At 38.3% G+C, this 19,835-nt stretch overlaps 1 protein-coding gene across 2 annotated transcripts in view; it reads left to right on the forward strand.

The window, feature by feature from the left end:
- EPB41L4A (erythrocyte membrane protein band 4.1 like 4A) overlaps positions 1-19,835 on the forward strand; it is a 123,213-nt gene that overhangs the window by 49,180 nt on the left and 54,198 nt on the right. Inside the window, exons 3-9 of one of the 2 annotated variants that reach the window (XM_032095107.1) lie at positions 4,856-4,907; positions 5,991-6,069; positions 9,689-9,786; positions 12,289-12,409; positions 16,498-16,585; positions 18,658-18,746; positions 19,132-19,195. In XM_032095107.1, coding sequence (XP_031950998.1) covers positions 4,856-4,907; positions 5,991-6,069; positions 9,689-9,786; positions 12,289-12,409; positions 16,498-16,585; positions 18,658-18,746; positions 19,132-19,195 — 591 coding nt within the window. Of the gene's footprint in view, positions 1-4,855; positions 4,908-5,990; positions 6,070-9,688; positions 9,787-12,288; positions 12,414-16,497; positions 16,586-18,657; positions 18,747-19,131; positions 19,196-19,835 lie in introns of those variants that run through there. The other variant, XM_032095109.1, reaches the window with a different exon arrangement.

The following is a 19,835-nucleotide window of genomic DNA, read 5'->3' on the forward strand; positions in this document are numbered from 1 at the left end:
TATATTTAGTTGCATGCTGACTATGGCTAGAACTCTTGGGGCTGTTGTGGGAATTAGCCCTGTAATGGCTGGCAAGAAGCCTGGATTTAAATTTTGGATTGGATATTTTTTGGATCGACCACAGTAGATTTCCTAAGGGAAGAGGAAAAAGGTTACCTTGCTAATTAGTTTTAAAACCTGAGTTAGTCTCAGAGGAGAAAAGTATTTGGGGGTTGGGCTACCTATTAATACATTGCTTGTGGTAGGGAAAGTTTTATTTGTACTGTCAGGTTTTTTTGTCACACTATATATTTAACTGAATGATGAATAAAGCAGCATAGACAAAACTTACGTATTTTAAAGAACACAAACCAGTCACAAAAGAAACATTTTTATTATTAAGGGTTTGAAAAGGCTTGTTTAGTTATTTTCCCCATTACTTTTGCAAGCCTGAGCACTTCCAGGTGGTCTTTTAAGTGCTGTGTTGGTGAGCTACCTCTTCTGTGGGTGGTATCATAATTATTTTAGTACTACCAGTAGGGCTCTAACGAGTGAACAAGGTTTCACTGTGCTACGTAGTGTATATGAATGTGTAGCATTAAAATGGTCTCTTCCTGAACAGCCAACAAACTAATTAGCCTGTGAGAAGAGCTGGATGCAGCAAACAGATTGACAGAACTGGGTGCCACTGGCAGGGCCACGAACAGTAGGATGAAGCATAAACTGGATGACCCTGTCTCCAGGGTAGTTATTTGGTCGTATTACACAAATTTCGCTTTACTGACATTCCAGGTATCCCCAAACTCTCCGCAGTAAAAGGACAGTATTCAATTGGAAGAATTATGCTCTGGAAGATTACAAGTTGCTGCCAGAATAGCTTTACCTATATTTATTTAGTGCTCTGAACAAGACAGGTCTCCAAAGGAACAATAAAATGTACCTTCTAATAATTAGTTAAAATACAACATTTAATAATGAATTTAAAATTCTGTGATATAAAACTACACCCCAGTGAACAGATGGGTTCAACTAATGCTGTGGGTTGTCAGTAGTGTTTCCTAATCTCTTAGTGCCTTTGTTGACAAACTACATGGTACTTCTTTTCATGCAGTATTTGAGTACCTTTAAAAGAACGACCAATTTTCTTGGAATGACACTGAATCTCTTACTGTGCTTCATCATGTAGCCTTCACCTGAGCCTTTTGCATTGCTGCAGAGTGCTGGTACCCAAATTACTGTAAGCTGACACCAGATACTGTCCTCGTGATTCTCAATGTGAATCATCAGCTGGCTCTTGCTGGAGGGGAAATTTGTGTCTTCTGCCTCATCTGCCAGGACTTTGTGCCCCATCTGGTATTTTCTGATGAGACACGATCACCAGAATATGTGCAGCAGAAGCTGGGGGTAGGTTAGGAAACTGTCCAGCCTCACAGAATCACAGAGTTGCTAGGGTTGGAAGGGACCTCTGGAGATCACCCAGAGCAACCCCCTGCCAAGGCAGAGTCACCTGGAGCAGGTGGCACAGGAACACATCCAGGTGGATTTGGACTGTTGCCAGAGATGGACACTCCACACTCTCCCTGGGCATCTGTTCCCATGTTCTGCCACCCTCAATGTAAAGAAGTTCTTCCTCACTGAGGTGGAACTTGTGTTTTAGTTTTGGCCATAGCTCCTTGTCCTGTCACTGGCACCACTAAAAAGAGTCTGGCATCATCCTCTTGGCACCTACCTTGGAGATATTTATGGGAATTACTGAGATCCCCTCTCAGTTTTCTCTTCTCCAGCCTAAATAGGCCCAGCTCTCACTTCTCCTCCTAAAAGAGAGGCTCCAGACCCCTCATCATCTCTGTGACCTTTCGCTGGACCCTCTCCAGTAGCTCCTTGTCTGTCTTGCATGAAGGAGCCCAGAACTGGACAAAGTTTTCCAGATGTGGCCTCCCTGGGGATGAGCAGAGGAGCAAGATCACCTCCCTCGACCTGCTGGCTACACTCTTCCGACTACAGTCTCTCATTTCTTTAGTATTTGGGCAAAACAGTGGCCCAGGGATATATTTCTCCAGGGGCTGGGTAAACTGGTGCTGGGAGGGCTGTCCTGCCACTCTCACTGCTGGTTCCTGCTGTGCTCCAGCTTCCAGGGGTTTTCCACGTGGTCCCTTTGCTACTGCCTTTATGGCTTTGCCAGAGGTCTGTAGGACAGCCAAGCTAGTTACTGTTCTGGAAGAGGTCAGTATTTTCTTGAGGTACTCAAAAGGCAGAATGGAGATAGCAATTTTAATACATGATATGTCAGGAGAAGCTGAGCAGAATTTGATGAGGGAAAGGGTATTTCTGAAACCTAAAGGGTGTTCCCTTGTCAAATGCCAAAAGAATGGTGCTATATACCAAAAATTGTACAGCATGCTGTGATGTAAATATTCTTCTTTTCTCACCTGATAATGCTTATTTGAGCTATCATAATCAGTGTGTACCACATACTGATACCCTCTTAGGGCTCTAAGAGGAGAAATAAAAATACAGAAGGACATATCATGCTATTCATTCATACTGCACCATGCCCCCACCCTGTAGGTGTGTTTTCTCCTCTGCAACGAGGAAGCTCTGTTTGAGCACACAAACCTGAGAACACAGCAGGTAGGAGGTAACCCACGGCAAAATAGGGAATTAATCTCATACAATGTAGAGCATATTTTGTCCTCAAGATCTTAGAAAAACAGTCGAATTGTACTTAGCTTGTGTTTTGTTGAATGGATTTTTGTTCTTTTTATGGATTTTTACACTCATCCCCAAGCACGGTATACTAAATTATCTAGGAAGAAAGAGAACTGTTGTGCGTGTGAAATTAGATGACATAACCAGTGGAAAGAATATGGAGAATGATAAAGTTGAGTAGAAACAAGAAATTTTAAAGGAATATTAACGGATAAAAAACAACAGACACAAAGGTGATGGTCAGGTGAGTTACAGGTAGTAAGAATAAACTTTTAGAGTGCAGCAAGATCAGTACACTGATGATATGATGCTAAATATAATCTATATAATTTCAGATTCTAATAATGAAGACAGAAGCATTAAATACATACTTTTATGTAGGAATTACTTGAAAATTTTTACATTTCTTATATAATAGCGATGTCCTGAACTCAGCAGATTGATGTTCTTTGCTCTGAACATTTGCAGGAAAAAACTGACACAACAATTCCAATTCTTAGTGTTGTCTTAGGTTGTGGGAAAACCTCGATAACTGGAGACTATAATTGAAAAATGATACATTTTCTTTTCAAAATTGTATTTCTTTTGTAAATGTGAACAAAAACTGACACATGTGGCACGATAGCTACAGGTTTGTAAGAATCTAATTAAGACAGTCCAGCATTTATTTTGAAGTTGATAGATCTTTCTGCACCAGAGACTTCATTGATTAATACCACAGCAAACATTTCAACCAAGTTAATATTTGTTTCAAGTAGGTTTATGGAATTTGACCCAAGTTTAACCCTATGCAGATACAAAAAATTAAGATTCCAGATTTGTGGTAAAGTGCTTGCAGGCACTTAAAAGGGCTAAATATGAAATACTGCATAGAGCTTGGATGGATGCTGCTTACAAATCTGGCTTGTATGGGAGCCAGATTTGTCGAAGTACAAAGGACAAAAGAGCCCATTTATTCTTTATAATGTAAAACATCTTTTTTTTTTTTTTAAACGTCATTTCTACCTAAAATTTAAAAGGCAGTTATTTTCTTTAATGACATTGTAACTTTTAAATCAGTCATAGTAATAAATAAAAAATTATTAAAGTCACACTAAATGTATTTGTAAAGAACAAATAGTAAACTAGTCACTTTAGTAATTGGATAGTTTCATTGGTTAGGACTATTCAAAAATGATTAATTTTTTCCCCATTTCTTCTGTAAATGTTAAATACTTCTTTTAGATTCACAACATTAATCCCTTGCAGGTAGGTGGGTAGGTGCTGGGCCCTCCACTTCTCGGCAGCAGGGGTGAGCTGCTTGTAAGCCTGTGCAGGGGAGATACAGGTGGGGAAGCACTGGGGAGTGTCACAGTGGCTGCCAGGAGATGAAAAGGGCGAAGGCGGTGTGTCAGAGCTGCCTTGGCATTTCCGACTGTGGGGTTTGTTGTCAGCAACTGCTGTGCAAGTGCACTGGATTAATGAGACACTCGTTTTTTTGTTCCACTCCTCCCAGCACTGCAGCCTATCAGCCTGGAAGTGTAACTATACGTGACACTTTATCCATCTATACAAGCATTTAACAAGTATCTACTACGCATTACTAAGTATGTGTGCGTAGGTGTGCCCACAGGGCTGTGGTGTTGGGGCTCTTGGATCTGTAAATGTTCTCATCTTCATTGTTTAACTTTGGCTTGAAAAATGCCTTTTCATTATCCATGAAATTCCATTCATCTTTGGCTTGCAAATAAAATGTTAGAAATCTCCTGCTCCTCCCCCCACCTCTTGCATTCTTCAGGAAAATTTTGGCAGCCTTTGAAATAATAAATAGCTTCATGGTGATTTTAAGTGTGGGTTTGTGTCATGGCCACAATGCTAAATACTCACTGGAGGAATGGAAAGGCAGATGAGATTCTTGTCTCTTCTCCACCACGCTGAAGTGTTTGATCTCACCTGTGCTGAGCTCAAGACCTGTGGCACCCACAGAAAAGCATATTTTCTCATGCTAGCTGATATTTATTTTTACTAGCATAAGTAGCAGCACACTCTCTTCCAGAGATGAGAGTGCAGTTCCTCCTCTCAGCTCAGTATGAGGGAAGAAGAGAAGCTTAAGTGATATGAATAACCAATTTTTCTGTGTTCATTTTCCAAGTTAAGTAACTGATCTCCATAATTATCTGTCTTGCAGTACTGGCTGGATCCTGCCAAGACCCTTGCTGAACATAAAGAATTGATAAACAGTATGTATTTAATTTGAACTTCAAAGACATATCTGAAGATGAAGTAACAATGTTCCATCTATACAGTCTGCACAGTATTTCTATTCTAGTCACAGCAGATTGATAGTTCTTAACAAGTTTGTTATTGTAGTTCCTAATGGTATCAAAATTTTACACATAGATTGCACATGGTATCATTTGGTACTATTCTGTGTGATTATTGTCCAGAGATTTCTGTGTGCTTGAATTTTGTTTTAGGCTAATAAGTGGTGCTATTCTTAATTCGTATTAGAGCTTAATTCTATAAGAGCTGTGATGCCTCTATCACGCTTAGCATACCACAACCAACTAGGATTCCCTTCTGCTTCTTAAAGTAAAAGCAGTGCCTCCTAATGATAATAGATTTTCTTCTATTACTGTCAGTTTTCAGATATTGCAGATGCTAGATCTGTTATATTTATTACAATTAAAGAATGGGATTTGGACATGTTTAAAAAAAAGATGTAGAAGTGGAGCATGCATGAAATAAATATAGCTGTAAGAATTTTGGTACTGAGTTATCTGAATAACAGAAGAGTAATATGTTTAAAAGGTGTATTAGAGGACCTTTTCCAAGTATTTCTAAATTTAACATAATTAAAGGTGCTCCGTAAGATACTTGGAAGTGTGGAAGGAATTACTATTCAGTATTATTAGTTATGACAGACAATCACATTTCAGGCACAATTACATTTTTCAGATAGCTTCAGTGGAAAAAATATTTAAACATCAAAATCAAGCAGCAAAAAAAAACTATCTTGGGGAAGTAACAATTTAGCAATGAAAGCTAAAGTGAAATTTTCAAAATAAGAAAAAATTCCAAGTAGACAAGATGTGAATAATTAAAAGATTAAAAAAAATTATAAAAATCCTTTTTTTTTCTGCTTATGTGTAATGAGTGTAGATGTATGGACTTCCGGTGTGGATGTTACATTTTTTTCAGAAAATTTCAAGTTTCATAAAATGTTAATATAGACTTCTTAGTAGCTGTCCTGTAGTCATAACAATTCATATCAATTAGCAGTTCATGATTACTCACTTCTACACTAAATTTTTTTTCCACAGCTGGACCACCATACACTCTGTATTTTGGCATAAAATTTTATGCAGAGGATCCATGTAAACTTAAGGAAGAAATAACAAGGTACAGTATTTCATAAAAGTGTAGTTTGTTGATCTCAGGCTAGCAATATATTTCATCCAGGTGCATATTGTTATGGTGTGTCTGGATTGGGTTTGTTTTTGCTTGAACATTGGTGTGTAGGAAGAAAATCGTGATTAACTTCACAGTGGTTAGTAGTGACAACTGTTTGGAAGCCCAAGAAGAAAAGATGTTCTCTGATGCATCAAAAATCAAAGGGCCTTGATGTGCATTTTTGAGGGTGGGTTTTTATTTTCGTATTTTCACTAATGCATTGTTACAGCTGAATTTATATTGTGCTATAACCAAGTTTATAGTTTACTTGGATATCAGATATAAATACAGGGAATTTTCTTCTTTACTGGCCATAGTTTAAATTCCAGAACTGCTTTTCTAGGGGATTCTTTTGGTCTTGCTAAAAATATGTGAAGGAAATTGAAGAGTTGCATGCCTCTGATTCTTTTACCTAAGCTTGTCCTCTGCAAGGTATGAGGATGCACACAGTACCACATGCTTGCACACAGACACACACATGGTTATCTGAACTCTCTCACAGTTTTGGGGTTTTCTGTTTGTTTTATTTATTAAATGTCTTGGACAATTAGTTTTAGGTTCAAAAGGAAATTTGAGAATTTGGGTAGGTAGGCAGACAAAATTAGTGTGCTGGCTTGCATTAACAGATGCCAAAATACTTCTTTTGATGTCCTAAGAATGTGACACATGAGGATTCGTTAGAATGCATGCAAGCTTTTCATTTTCCTTAATCAAAGATTGCAGCACAGCCAGAATATTTTTCTTGTTCCAGAGTGAGAAAATTCTTTTGTTTCCATACTGGCACAACAGGAATGAAAGTATCCAACACAACAAGACCCAGGCTAGCCTGGTAAAAATAATAAATGCTGTGAATTGGCAGGTGAAAGAGCATAAGCTGGTAGCAATGGAATGCCCCTGTACTATGCAAATTTGGTGCAGTTTTCCTGTACTTTCCCAGAAAAGCTTTAAATCCTGCTCACAGGGAAAGACAGGTGTCCCTGGGAAAGGGAACTTTGGCCACAGAACCTGTTGTGACTGCCTCCCGGGAGGCAGGGGGCTAAATTTTCACAAGTTCTCCCCTTGCCCTGTGATAAGGCCAGTCAGTGATCTGCACTGCTGATCAGGTGTGTGAATCCAGTCAAGAAATGTTGCAGTGTAATTAGGAAGCCTCTGTTCGTGACTTCACAGTGCTTGGTCATGTAGAACTGTCACCTTAGATGGTACAGAGGGAGGGCCAAGGGATATGATAGTATTGTGAGTCTGCTCTGAAACATATTGAATAGTCAAATACCTTCAACATCTATGAACACTTATTCCCAAAGGCTCTTAAATCTTGGAGGGAAGGTTGTGGGTTTTTTTTTTTTTTGTTGTTCAGGAAAATAACAGTAATAATAGTAATAGTAATAACAATAATAATATTATTATTAATAATAATAATGATTCTCCTTAGAATCATTTGGGTTAGAAGGGACCCTTAAAGGTCCTTCCACTTAGGAGGCATTAAAGGCCCTCTTTTTATTTATTATAATAATAATAAAAATAATAATAATTTTCTGCCTAAGTGTGTAATTCCAGTGATGTGTTAACTGCCTTGTGCTAACCGATGGGTTTCTTTGGAGTATGTATTTACTAATTTAATGGACATGAGAGCTAACTCTGTTGTTATTAGATTCTGACGACCTGTGCCATTACATGATTACTCTTTGCAAATAATGAAAACCTGTCAAATTTGTAATTGCTTTGCAGCAGAATCTGTCTGGCTTGTAGGCAAAAGCTAACACTGTGGTGTTTGCTGGATGTGTTTGCCAGAGAAAACTCGCAATTAGGCACTCTAATACATGCATGACAAACATGACAGCACACAAGATGAGAGTGCTTTAGCTATAGGTATGGACAAAAGGCCTGGTTTTGCAAGGAGTTCAGCGGCTTCAGTGGGAATTGAGATTGTTCACCTTACAGGAGTCACTGTAGCAATAAACAGTGCAGGATGCAGATGTATTTTGAAGTTTCCTCTGCTACTTTATTTTGAGACTACAGAACTACAGCTACCTGCTCCATGGATAATATATTTATAGCATCCTCTCCTTCTAAGCTCTGCTTTGTAGAGGTGGAGAAATGCTAACAGAAGTATGGGTGTGCATCAGAAATGCATTTCATGTCAGAAAGATGATGTTGTGTATTCCACAGAAGATGTAAAATCATCTTTGTCACTATCATAATTCATACAGGGAAGATTTGTCTAGGTATGACTGCAGGCATAAACTGGAAGCAGGACTCAGGTACTGCTTAGAGTGAAGGAACACGGAATGTCTGTGCTTCGTATTGCCCAATGATATTCCCAGAAAATTCTTGGGCAAATGCCCTGTTGCTTTAAGGTAGAGAACATTAACCCTTTTTTAGACGATGGACATTTCTACTACAGTATCTGTCACAGCACAAATTCTGGGGAATCATTAATCAGAAAAAACATGGATATCTTTATTCAGAGGCTCACGTGATAAAGTCTAGAAAATCTGGTTGGACCTTAAGTTTTCCGAGTCAGCTATCATGTAACCTGAAGTTTGTAAACTTCCCTGAAATCAGTGTAGGTGCACTTTGAGCTTACAGATCATTCCAAGGTGCTTTCATAAATAACTTGTACTAACACAGAATAAATTATTTGCAGTGTAGCTGAATGGGTCTATGTAGATAAAATTGAACTAGTGAATAATGAAAAAGCTATGTGTTTGTATGGAAGACCTTTTTTTTTCTGTAAAAGTTACCTTCTCTGTATTTTTTCCTTTTGTAGGAAATCAGTGCAAGAAATTCACTTAGGATTATGTGAAACACTGCATAAATCTGTTGTAATAAAACCAGACAAAATCCAAACAGTGTTTAAAAGATTTCTTATAAATCATTATGGGAAGTTGCAAAACTGCAGGTCCTTTATATAATGGCTTGTTATCTTGTCTTTTCCATCTGCTTTGGGCATATTGATTCATTCTAAGTGGTCTCAGCTTTACCAAGTGTTGAAGCAGGTTATGACTTTGAAAATTACATTTTTATCCCTGCTATTGCTATTCCAAGCAGGAGAGCACCCTGTGGTATGACAGATACAGTTAATTGCTGATGGCACACCCCTCCATCTTCTTCATGGACTCCATCAAAGCTACCTGCTGCATTGTAGTCGATCCTCTGGTATGTGCAGAGGAAATATTTGCGTAAAGAAACATCCAATACCCAGTTCTCTTTTGCTCTGATCCAGTGATGAGGTTAAACTTTTGCCCATTGATAGGTTTCTTTTTCCATTTTCTGATTCCCTTCCCCATTTCCTGACTGCTCTATGAAAGTCAAAAGAGCTAAATGACATTTTAGGGAGATAATGGATTGTATCTGCACAGTATAAGCAGATTGGAAAAGCAGGGAGTGATCCTTTACCTAGGTTCTTTAACTGGATTAATCTTAGTTGTTATTTCAGGGTCAATAGGGGAAGTAATTTAGAGAGGAATACAGGCTCTTACTGTCACATAGTTATGGTACAATAAACTGCATGATTTTGAAGTATTAATTGGACTTGAAATAACAACTTTATTTTCTCTCTGTGTTTTAGGTATCAGTTTTTCTTGCAGGTAAAGCAAGATGTTCTACAGGGCCGTTTGCCTTGTCCAATCAACACTGCAGCACAGCTGGGAGCATACATAATTCAGTGTAAGTTCTCCTGGCCCACTGAGAGCTTATTTCTTTCCATCTTGCATTGTGATTATTAAGTGGTGACTGAAGGCATCATTAACACTTTATGCATTCATTTCAAAACAGAACAAAAGTAGTGTCACTGTTTCACTTCAAGAGCTGTAAATAAATGACCATTTTGAACAAATAGTGCAGGAGCAATATGAAGTTAATGTAAAGAGGAAACTTCAAATTCAGTCTGAAGACTCTGCTAAACATTCTTTACCTTGCTGGAGAATATTTTATCATGTACTCAATACTTTATGGCTTGGATTACAGGTAGAGTATGACAAAACCTTCATCAGGAGATCTAAAGATTTCAAAAGGTATTGGCAGCCTCCAATCACAGTCTGCCAAATTAAAGATTATTTCAAAAATAACATTATGTCAATATGACTGCATGTTTGCTTGGAGGGAGGATATGATCTGACCTGAAGTGAAGAATTTTCACTTTTTTTAGCATTTATCTACATTCACCCATCAGTACAGATCTTTTCAGAAGTGGATGCCATATCCTGCATACGTAATAGAACTAGCAATCAATTAGAAAGGAGCTGCTGTCTACTGGAGCTGTTATTCTTTTTCCATTACAGATCAAGATCTATATTCAAACACAATTGGTAACCAAAAATTGTGTGAAGAGCCATGCTGGGACCTCTATCTGTAATTTCTTCTGTGTTAAATTTAGGTTGTCTAAAGTGATATGTGTCAAGGAAAGATTATTTGTATTATTGGTGTTACAAGTGTGACTCAACAACACTTAATATAACATTAAAAATAGTCCTCCTTTTATATCCATTTTAGAATGACAAGGCAGAATAACTTGTGTGTGAAATGGGAATGGGCATAATACAGGATTTCATGGGGAATCATATGTGTATCTGAAAAGCTAAAATTTCAGGCAGTATTTATTTGTGTACAATTATTTCTGACTTAATTTTGCCATCTAAGAAATATGACATCATCCTCTGAAAAATTTTTTGCAATGCACATTTCACTTTGCTGGCACACATGCCTTCCCTGAAAAAAATACTGCAAGGGTGAAGCAGGAAAATATGCAATGATGGTAGCATTTTCATTTTATTATGAGAAATGAGTAAAAAGAGTAAATTCATGCCCTTTAGTAATTTTGTAAGGTGGTGAGAGTGTTGTTTTGGTGTAGTGTCCTGTTCCTGTAATTCTAATCTCAAATACTCTCTTGGAAAACAATGAGGAAGTTTATGGGATAGAGAAGAGTTAAAGCACAGCCAGGGTTACATACAGTGGGTTAAAGTCAGTCCAGGCACGAGCAAGCATACATTCCCATTGGCTCTATAAAAAGCTTTATCCTTGTGTTTATGGCTTGCAGTTGTTCAAAGTATGTAAAGACACCTGAGAAATGCCTGTGTCAGACACTGAACACATAATTTTTATGGAGGTTTTCCAGTGAAACTTCTCAACGTCCCTACTGAGCAGATCATTGTCTTTTTCTAGCAATGTCGTTTCAACATTTTGGAAAGAAACATCAGTAATTAGAAGAGTCTTTTCCTTCTTGGCTCTCGAAGCCTTCTTTTTGCTATGTTTTTGGCTTAGTGGGCATTGGATAGAAAGCTCCTGTGAAGTCTTTCTCAGAGAAACCCAGCCTACAGATATTACCCAGGGTTATAAAAAAAATTGAAATATGAACTTTTGCAGCATTTCTCAGATAGATGCAATTACAGTTAAGATCAGTAGATCTGAGTTCTGGCCACGATGCATATTTGTTTTCTAATTATGTTACAACGTATTAACAGACATGACTAATGTATACAAATTCAGGGTTGCTTCAGAGAAAATTACATTGGCTCTTCATCATGTTCTTTTCTTTAGGAAAAAGTCTTTTGAAAGTTATTTTTACTTGAAAACTGAATTTGATGTTCAGGGAATACACTGATATTTTATTGAAAAAGGAAAGCTTGTGATTCTTCATGAGAAACACCATTAGTAGACCTTCCCTTTAGGAGTCTCAAGATACTTACCTGCATTTGTATTTGCAGAAGTTTATGTTAAAGTCCCAGCAATAACATGGATCAGTTCTACTGGTAGTATTGCAGTTTATCATGAGAGCACAGATATTACGAAACTAGACTTTTCTTCTACACTTGTTTGCCTATGTTGCCAAATAATTGATGTAATTGAATTTAAACTTTGCTGGCTTGGTCAAAATTTTATCTGGCCTGTAGAAGGATTAGGTTTCCTGTCAAGGCTTCTAGCTCTTTCTAGCTATAACCCCCTATATATCTTTTAAAATATGTGAAGACAATTTTTTCTTGGTTTTATGTGTGCTGATGTGAATAGTTCTGTACTCTCTTTGTTTTTTTCCTTTTTTTTCTTATCTGACTGACAATTAAATTGGCCGTCAGCTGGAAAGGGGTGGCTGGGCACCAGTAGGTGGATTATATAACATGTTTTTTGGTTGAGAAAAGGCACAAGTGACCTTTTTCTTCTCCTTGCATCCTCTAGCTGAGCTGGGGGACTATGACCCATACAAGCACACCGCAGGCTATGTCTCCGAGTACCGCTTCGTTCCCGACCAGAAGGAAGAGCTGGAGGATGCCATAGAGCGGATACACAAGACTCTGATGTAAGAATTCAGTACTCTTGGGAACTTGGCAGGTAATACCAGACTCAGGGACGCTTGGTAGGCAGGGAGGAACAGCTTGTGGTGCAGAGTGGAGGTTTCTAGACTTGAGGAAAGGACTCAGGGAATCCAGTTATACCTCTCAGAAGCAGAAAAGATTTTACATAATTGAAGCTGTTCTTTTAGGAACTAAGTAGGACAATAACTGGAAATGTGAGGTTTGTCAGAGCTAGATATGGGTGTTTCAGAACCAGTAGTTTTAATAAAACATATGCCAGAAATTCAACCATACGTAGAGCCAAAATAAACATTTACTTGCTTATCTCCAAGTTCATGTTCCTGGTAAGTGTAAAGAAGCTTGTTCTAACAAATCCAAGTTAAGTACACTTGTGATATAACCATTTGAGAAGATGAGAGCAGTAAGGAACCTTTCATGAGTGTCTTCATCATATCCTTTGTCAAAGTAATGCAAAGACAATCAGTTACCCATCTTGTAGCAGATCTAAATTTCTTGATTCTCTTGCTGTAATGAAGCCACAGTCTGGATAAAGGTTAAGTAATTTTTGCCTGTAGCATTGTGTGTTAATGTTATATGTGTCTTGTTTAATGACAATAGGTATTAACTCAGGATCACAGCTGTTCTCTCTGAAAAGTTCTCCAGTAATTGGAGTCTGTGCCAGCTGCCACATTGACCTAAGCTTTTGCTTCCAGAGAAGAGAGCCTGTTGTCAATAATTATTTCTGTGTGGTTGCATGACAGCCTTATGCTAATTGATACATTTCAGAGAACTTGCTACAGGTAGTTCTATGAAATAAAAAAGTATTGTTTTTTTCATTCCAGAGAGAGGAAACTGAGTCACAGATAGTTTGGTTCAACATCACAGAATTGGTTTGTGAGAAATGAGAGTTGCGATGAATTGCTGTGAACTAAGCAGCCTTCATTTCTCTCTCTCAAGTTTCTGTAGTCATTAGTGTAGTAAATCAGATTAGTTCCCATTTGCCTCAAAAGGTTTGCAGCCTTGACAATGAAATTCAGAAGCCAGTGGTTGTGAAGGGGAGTGATCACTGTCGTAACACTTATTGATCCAGAGCTCTAGTACTGTTTTGCTGCTTGGCTGCAGTTGGGTGTCAGGGATTTAGCAGCATCAGAACAGAGAGGAAAGCCAAGGTGTATTCATTGCTACTTCAGCCCAGCTGTTACCATCAACACTGCCAGCTTTCACTTCTGCACAAGTGACCACAGTCTCTTTAGTTAAGAAGTTTGAAGCTGTAGTGGCTGAGGGCATCCCAAATTGTCTCACCAACTAGAAACATTTTAGGGACAGGTTTGTGATATGGTTTGGAAGAATTGTTTTATTTTTTCTGGATCCCAGCATGGAAACACAGGGCTTTTTTTTTTTTTTTTTCCAGCACAGCTGTGGCACTGCATATACCTTCCTTCTCCTGGTTATGTCCAGAAAAACTGTTTTTTGTTGCATATTTTCTTTCAGTTTTTTTTACACATCACAATAGCTATTTAGGGATTCAGTAAGGATGTGGTTTTTTGAGAGAGTTTATAAATCAAGGAAGGTGAGGGAAGAAGGTGGAGGGGATTTCTGACTGCATGGAGTCTCTTCAGCCTGCCTATTGTAATTGTTGTTGCATCTATAACCAGCATGACAGCCCCAAGGTCAGAGAGCAGTGTGAGGTGACCTGATGTTGTCATGCACATCTGGAGGATCAAGCAGTGACTTTGGGGCTCACACATAAGAAAGCAAACACTTGGTGCTGGAGGAGAGACAGAATCCCTCAGTGCAGACAGGAGAGCTGGTGTTGCACTGCTGACAGTGCCCATTTCAGACTGTGGGAGATCTATCACTGACCGGTGCTTGGAAAGTCAGCTGCTGCTGTGTTTTGAATCAACATTTCATGCTGTCAGTGGGGCACAAGCAAAGTGTAGCTTTCGATGTTGTTTAGGGCCTCAAGTGGCACTCAAGTGCCCTTTGTCCATCCAAAGGAGCGTGTGTGTGTCAGCTGCATGGCCGTCACCTTGCCAGTGGCAAAGACTGCTTGAGTTTTGGGATGTGTGATGCTGAGGAGAGTTTGTATTTTCACACACAATGAAAATGAAACACCCTTTGTATTAATGGGAATTCTTTCAGTCCCCGAGAGTCCTTCATCCCTTCACATTCTGGCTTCTCCATCTGCTTTTGGGAGGACTTCTTTCTCTGGCTTCCATCTGCTTCCTTCAGAAGCTCCAGCACACATCTTCGCTTCCTTCAATATTTTTGCAAATTCAGTTTCTAATACATGATGCATTACTGTGAAAGTATTTCTAAAAACACACTGAAACATTTATTTGACATTGGTCCTTCCAGAGGCAGGTGAGAACAGAAGAATTCAAGTGCATCAGCATTTTTCTAAGCATGGTCAGTAAGGAAAGACTAACAGCAGCACTTAAATTGGTGTTGTATTCTAGCACTAATTCAGTAATGGGGTAATCCACTTTGCTCAGGACTGGTATTTAGCCTGCTTGAGAGCTCAGTGAGACAATACAGCCCCTGTGAACATTTTGCTGACATTTCCAAGAGCCACTTGCAAGACTTTAAATTACAAATCAAGCTGCAGAGTAAATTCTTACAGCAAAAGTGTATAAAAGACATGACAGATGTGACATTACTGATGTGCCGAATATCCAGTGTTCTGCATGCTCTGAATACAGATAATGAATGACACATCTACTGGGATTTGAAGAGAGGGATTTCTCTTACAAGCTTCAGGTCTGCTGCTTTTTCAGGAGTCCTTGGAGAGAAGAGCACCTGAAACAGTGGCAGTGCTGCTACATGGATAAGATGAGCTGAAGCAGTCCATCTGCCAGATACAAAGAAGGCATTTTAAATACCTATGAATACCTTTAAATACCTATTGCATTCATGCTAGCACTGCTGTTCCATGTCTTTGACCTTGGAAGTGCTTTTTACTTTGTCAGTTATAACTCAAAGTTGGGAAAACCTGGATGGTAGCTTTTAGGCTAGAGAGAACAGAGACAAGAATCAAGAATTTGCATCTTGCAGGACTTTTACAGATCTTTGATCAAAATGTTGAATGTAGAATGCTCTACTTCACACCTTGAATTTGAAAGGCAGCACATCCAGTGAAGTATTTCCCCAAGAAAACCAACAGGATGAAGCAGGATATGCATCTTTTTGAGCTGATATTTTTACAAGACATGCTGTACTGTCCCAATAACAGTCCAGTTGCTTTCAGAGAATTATTGAAAAGAAGTGAAAATGAAAACGCAGCTTCAACTATTTCAAGCCTACAGAAGAGTATCTTGCTCTTGTATCAATGACAGATATTAAGGGAAGAGCAAACTAAATTCTGAGGACAAGGCTTTGAATTTATTTAGTTGTTTTGTTCTTCTTGAAAATAAATCCATTGTCACTAATGTCAAATATGTTCCTACTAGCCAGGATTGTTCCTTCACTAGTTTTCCCCAGTTGTTTCCTGCCAGTGGTACTTTTTAACTGATGGATTGATATCTGTAGCTAGGAAGGCAGGCAGAATCTTTGAAATGGCTAATCTCATGAAACAGAATCCAAACGTTGTTTTCAATGTAGCAGACTTGGGAACTACCAGTTGGTGTGACCTACCATAAGCAAGATTTTATGAAGAAAATAATAGTTTGTCTGAAGTTATGAACCTTGCTTTCACAAATTTGTAGCTTCAGCACTGCTATGGGGAAATAGTACCCCAGTCAGTCCTACTGTTCCTGCTTTGTTAATAATCATGTAGTTATTGGGGAAAAAAGTTATTTTGCATATTGAAGCCTAAAAATGAAATGTCTGAAGTGTGTTTGTGACAGCAAGGAAAAGGTTAGCCACTGTATTAGGCAAATATTATATATATAAAATAGCATAAGGTCTGTGGTAGGAGACCACTAGAGATCTAGTCTTACTTGGAATAAGAAGTTCAGTGTTGAAAATACAATGACAGTCTAAAAAACTGGTAAGAAGGGCTTCATATGTGTCCAGAAAACTGTATTTGTTAATATGGTCTATTTTTATATGTTGATTGAAATTGCAAGGTTCTTACGAATAATTGTGTTTACAGGGGCCAGGTTCCTGCTGAGGCAGAAGCTAACTACTTAGGTTTGGCCAAATCTCTGGAAATGTATGGAGTGGATCTCCATCCTGTTTATGTAAGTGGTAACCGTGAAAAACAATTACTGCACTAATGTGTGAAACAGTATTTATACAGTTTTGTTGCCACAGGATAACTGGAAAGGGAACACTACTCAAGAAATGCAAAGGAACACATATTTACAGATGGAGAGGATTCGGTCATTCATACACACAAAAGCCTAATGATTTTCAGATTAAATGCTGTGATTGTGTTACGCCTATAAAAACCAATCAGTTATACTCTGGATAAAAACAATTCAGATAGAAAAGAAGTAATTTGTGCAAGTGTCAGGAGACATGAGTGAGGGTTATTGCCTTTGTCTTTGACAGAAGAATTTGCACATTATTTTTGTTTAAAGAAAGAGTGTGTCCTGAAACCTTTTTAACACCATTGCAAAAATCAGGGTGGAGTAGCAGTAGCATGTCTGGCTTTTTAAAATATTTGTTGTGAAGGTTTTACTAAAGATTCCATTTTTTCCCATGTTGTATCATGCAGCATTGCAAGTTGTCTGTATTGCCTCTGAAAACCCCTCCATTTCTTTTGTCTGTCAGCATGTATGTTGGGGTTGGATCCAAGTCATCACCTGGAGGCTATATGCTCCTGGTGGAAACATCATTCTATCTTGTTTGAATTATTCTGCTTGTGGCAGGTTTTTTTTGTTTTTTTTTGAATGAAAGAAAATCAGGAGTTCAAATGGGGAGTTGTTGTATAGATAGTTCACTGAGTTAGATGTCAGTACTTTGTAAAATTACTTGAAAGAAAATAAAGAAATCAAGATGCTACCTAAAGATTAAGTATCTATTTCCTGCTGAAAAATGTGTAGCCTGCAATATAAAGCACCTTTTAGTGCACCCTGTGGCTTAATTGTATTCATATCCCAGGCTTTGTTCCCCTCCCACCTATAGAAAGCTGGGGAGTTACCGGAACAAGATTCAACATGATCCAACAAAATCATGTTAAATTAGTACAGCCTGGAATTTTTTTTGCCTCATAGCTTGCTTTTGTTGTGCAATAAAATCCCTGCCTGGGTAACCTGTGAATATCATTGTTCCTACTTAGATTACAACAGCAGCAGAAGCCCTCAGTTGAGACTGAAGCGGCACACATGACGAGATGTAGCTCTTTTCCTCCTTTGGTCATATTAAAAGTAAAGTGGCCTTTAGCAGTTCATTCACTGAGGAGCACAGGCAGAGCTTGGCAGGTTGACCTTGTCAGCCCTGTAATCACACAGGACACTTTCCAAGCATCTCAAGTCAGTCCCGCTCACAGTTGATAATTCTGCTGCTCATGCTCTGCTGGTTTAGAGCTTGTAGGGCTCCTCCTCACCGCCTCAAGTAGGTAGGTGAATGAGCTTTTCCAGCTGACTTTCTTTTAACCTCATGCAGGAGGGTTTGCACTCTTTCAGCTGTAAGCTGCTTCTGGTTTTGGTTACTGACTGTAAACTGGGGAGGTTGGGGCCTTCTGCCACTCAGCAGTGGAGTTTTCACCCTGTTTTCTACCAGTGCAGTTTGAGATTTGTATCCTGACTTCAGGAATAAGTTTCCTTTGGAGGAGCTGGTGCATGTGGATGTTCCCTGCATGTGATTGCCCTTGCTGAACAACAAAAAAGCTTGATTCTCCCAAAGGAGCTACTTCACTTGGAGGCAGCAGCTGCTGACACTATTTTAGCAGGGGGAAGGCAGCTGCATGGTTATATTATAGCTCAGAAAATCGCTATTTACTTTCAGCTGAAAGTTGGGATATCTGTTGCATTCATGCCTGAATAAGGAGTTCAGTTTCTAAATTTGGCCATTTGCCAAATAGCAAAAATTAATTCAGTAAGAAAACAACAAAAAAGGTATTTTTATTTTTCACCATGGCATGAAATTCCCATTCTTTCCCTCACTGCCATACTTTCTTGCCTCTTTGCCCCCAGAACTACAAATTTTTCTATAGCAGTTTTCATCAGGTAGATCAAGTACTATTTTCCCATTTGTACGGATTGTGAAACAGTATATTCAAGTCACCAGGATTAATTCCTCACTGAACCTCACTGCTACTGTGATTCTACTTGCAACTGTGTGAATGACACAGATTTTTATTTTCTAGGGTGAAAACAAATCTGAATACTTTTTAGGATTAACACCTGTAGGAGTTGTTGTCTACAAGAACAAAAAACAAGTAGGAAAGTATTTCTGGTATGTATTATTTAAATGTGCAGTCTGTGCTAAAACAATAACAATGTTGTATGGAAAAGTATGATTTGTGTTATCTATTTGAAAGGTTAATTACAGCAATATTAAAAAAGTATACACAGAATTCCTAATATTTCTCTGGATTATGCAGATTTTTTGTTCTTTGATAATCCCAGTATTGAAAACAGTAGATCACCTTTACCATACTCGTGCTGAAATGTTTACATATCACTAATTTTCTGCTGACATCTGGGGCATACCTGAAATATAAATCTACCTGTGTTTTTTTTTTGGTCTTTGTGTGTAAGCATATACAACTTTATATTTTATAATGGATGAAATGAAAAGCTAATGAACTGCTGTCTTTCTTTTTTTCTCAATATTACAGGCCTAGAATTACAAAAGTTCACTTCAAGGAAACTCAATTTGAACTTCGAGTCCTGGGAAAAGATGTAAGTTTTTATTTAAGCCTGAAAAGATAGAAAAAATAATCTCAGGTCTAATGAAGTTGGAAATTTAGTGTGTCTGTCAAAGTCTTATTTGTTTTATTGAAATTTATTGTAAGAAATAAAATGTAGGTGAAAGGAACCTCACAATGCTGTCAGGCAGAAAACAGGCAGCCACAAGCAGCTTGAAACCCATTTATCAGAGTTTAACATCACTGTGCTCTTACACCATTTGAGAGAAAGCAGTGTTGGTTCCAGTGGGGCAAGGACAGCAGGCTGATAGCAAAAGAAGAGGATTTAAGATATAGTAAGTAAAGAAAGAAAGAAAAAGATATTTATCCCCTACAAAGCATGTGGACTAGGGAGAGGAAGAGACTGTTGAGAACGTAGGAAAAAAATAATAAAATGTAATAAAAAATGTAGTTGCAGTCAGTTCGTGGTTTTCACTGTCTGGTTTTGTTATAAGTTTAGTTTGCGGAATTATTTTTTGAAAATACTTTGTATGTCTTTTTGGAACATGAAAGTTTATAGTTTCATAAGGACTGATAGTTTATAGTTTTAAATAGTATTAACCCGCTGGCAGTAATCCCCTTTACTGTTTATCTATGTGTCTTTGTTCATCTACGTAATGATTGATAGTCTCATC

This window comes from Corvus moneduloides, chromosome Z (assembly GCF_009650955.1).
Source record: "Corvus moneduloides isolate bCorMon1 chromosome Z, bCorMon1.pri, whole genome shotgun sequence".
Taxonomy (NCBI): Eukaryota; Metazoa; Chordata; class Aves; order Passeriformes; family Corvidae; genus Corvus; species Corvus moneduloides.